At 63.9% G+C, this 1,713-nt stretch overlaps 2 protein-coding genes across 2 annotated transcripts; one reads left to right on the top strand and one right to left on the bottom strand.

Moving 5' to 3' along the window:
* Nucleotides 1-3: 3 nt before the first annotated feature.
* Nucleotides 4-456, bottom strand: EMIHUDRAFT_50390 (hypothetical protein; the record flags this gene model as incomplete). The annotated part of the gene is made up of 1 exon (XM_005768569.1): nucleotides 4-456. A coding segment is annotated over one exon (453 nt), but the record flags the coding sequence as incomplete, so codon positions are not given.
* Nucleotides 457-1,194: 738 nt separating this feature from the next.
* EMIHUDRAFT_256225 (ribosomal protein S8) lies at nucleotides 1,195-1,684 on the top strand (the record flags this gene model as incomplete). Its single annotated transcript, XM_005768568.1, has 2 exons — nucleotides 1,195-1,318; nucleotides 1,578-1,684. Coding segments are annotated over 2 exons (231 nt in total), but the record flags the coding sequence as incomplete, so codon positions are not given.
* Nucleotides 1,685-1,713: the final 29 nt, after the last annotated feature.

Here is a 1,713-nt window from a genome sequence, read left to right as displayed (position 1 = left end):
GAGCGACGAGTGCACCACGACCCTCGCACCCTGAGTGTTGCGGAGCAGCGGCCAGAGCTCGGCACAGAGGAGAAAGTGGCCGAGGTGATTGACCTGAAACTCGAGCGGCCAGCCGTCCTCGGTGAGCTCGGCCGAGGCACCGCCGCCGAGGATGCCCGCGTTGCACACGAGCAGGTCGAGAGACGACTCCTGTCGGCGGAGCCTCGAAGCAAACCGGCGCACCGAGGCGAGCGAGGCGAGGTCGAGCTCCTCACAAGCGAGGCTGGCGGCGGCGCCCTTCGACTTGAGGTCCGCCGCGATCCGGTCCCGTGCGCTTGTTGCACGCTCCGCGTTGCGGCACGCTAATATGACTCTGGCGCCCTTCAGCGCTAGCGAGCGAGCCAGCCAGAAGCCGAGCCCAGAGTTTGCTCCCGTGACGACTGCAAGGCGACCAGTTTGGTCGGGCGCCTCGTCGAGAGCCTCTTTGTAAACGGCGGCGTCGATGAGCGGGTCCGGCGTCGACGACTTGCTCCTGGAGGAGGACCAAGAGTGCATCGGGCCTGTACCCTTGTGGAGTGGTTTTTTTCTTTTTTCTACTTGTGGAGTAGTTTTTTCTTTTTTCTACCTCCCTACCACTTTGACCACAAAACTCCCAAAGATCCGAAAGTGTAGCATCTACGATCAGCAAGAACTACTGGTCCGTTCACACATCAAGCACGCTCGCAACTTGATCTCCGCGCCGTGCCCCAGCAGCAGGCTCGGACTGGACACCAACGCGGTATGGGTGGACGCGAGACAGATGATGACGACACGCACGAACGACACACAGACACAAACAAGCTCACAAGACACACAGCCAGCTGGCTGCCACACACCCTGAGTTGGCGTACACATAACACAGGGCCACATTCTTCCTGTCGCCCCCCCCAGCACTCCAAGGTGCCAAGAGAAACAAACAAGGGCACAACAAACAACAGACGACAGGAAGCAACGTGCGAGGCTAGAGCAGGCTTGCTCGTCGGAGGTGTATGAGCTAGAAAAAAAACGCTCGCCGCGGCCTCGTGGAGCAGAGCGCCATGGTGAGCCCGCCCCAGCGGGCGGCAGTCGGGGAGGGCGGGACGGGCGGGGTGGAGCGGGGGGGTGGCGGTGGAGGCCTCGTCCGGCCGCGCCACGCTCTCGGGTCTGACGGCGCCCTGCCGTCGGACGCAGGTTCGCATGAGCGTGCTGAACGACTGCCTCCGCAGCATCTTCAATGCGGAGAAGCGCGGCAAGCGCCAGGTGCTCGTCCGTCCCGTGTCCAAGGTGATCGTCAAGTTCCTGCAGCAGATGATGAAGCACGGTGCGCTGCACCCCGCTTGGGAGGGGGGGGGAGCAGAGGCGACGTGCTGGGCGGGCGTGGCGGCGTGCCGGCCGGCTAGCTCCCGTGCCGCCGTGCGTCGATAGTCCACAGCGGCTGCGAAAGGGGGTCCAGCATCGCGCCACGAGCGGCACCTTTCCCTCATGCGGCGAACGGGCGCCTCGCGGCGGATCAACGGCTCTGATTTTGTGTTTGGGCGCCGACCCCGGGCGTGAGAGGCGCCCCCTTGCCCCCCTCTCAGGCTACATCGGCGAGTTTGAGATTGTGGACGACCACCGGTCGGGCAAGATCGTGGTCGAGCTGATCGGGCGCATCAACAAGTGCGGCGTCATCTCGCCGCGCTTCGACGTCTGCCACAACGAGATTGAGCAGTGGGT

The sequence above is a fragment of the Emiliania huxleyi genome, assembly GCF_000372725.1.
Source record: "Emiliania huxleyi CCMP1516 unplaced genomic scaffold EMIHUscaffold_4511, whole genome shotgun sequence".
Classification (NCBI taxonomy): Eukaryota; Haptophyta; order Isochrysidales; family Noelaerhabdaceae; genus Emiliania; species Emiliania huxleyi.
The sequence above is the reverse complement of the archived record's forward strand: the minus strand, read 5'-3'. Positions and strand labels throughout refer to the sequence as shown.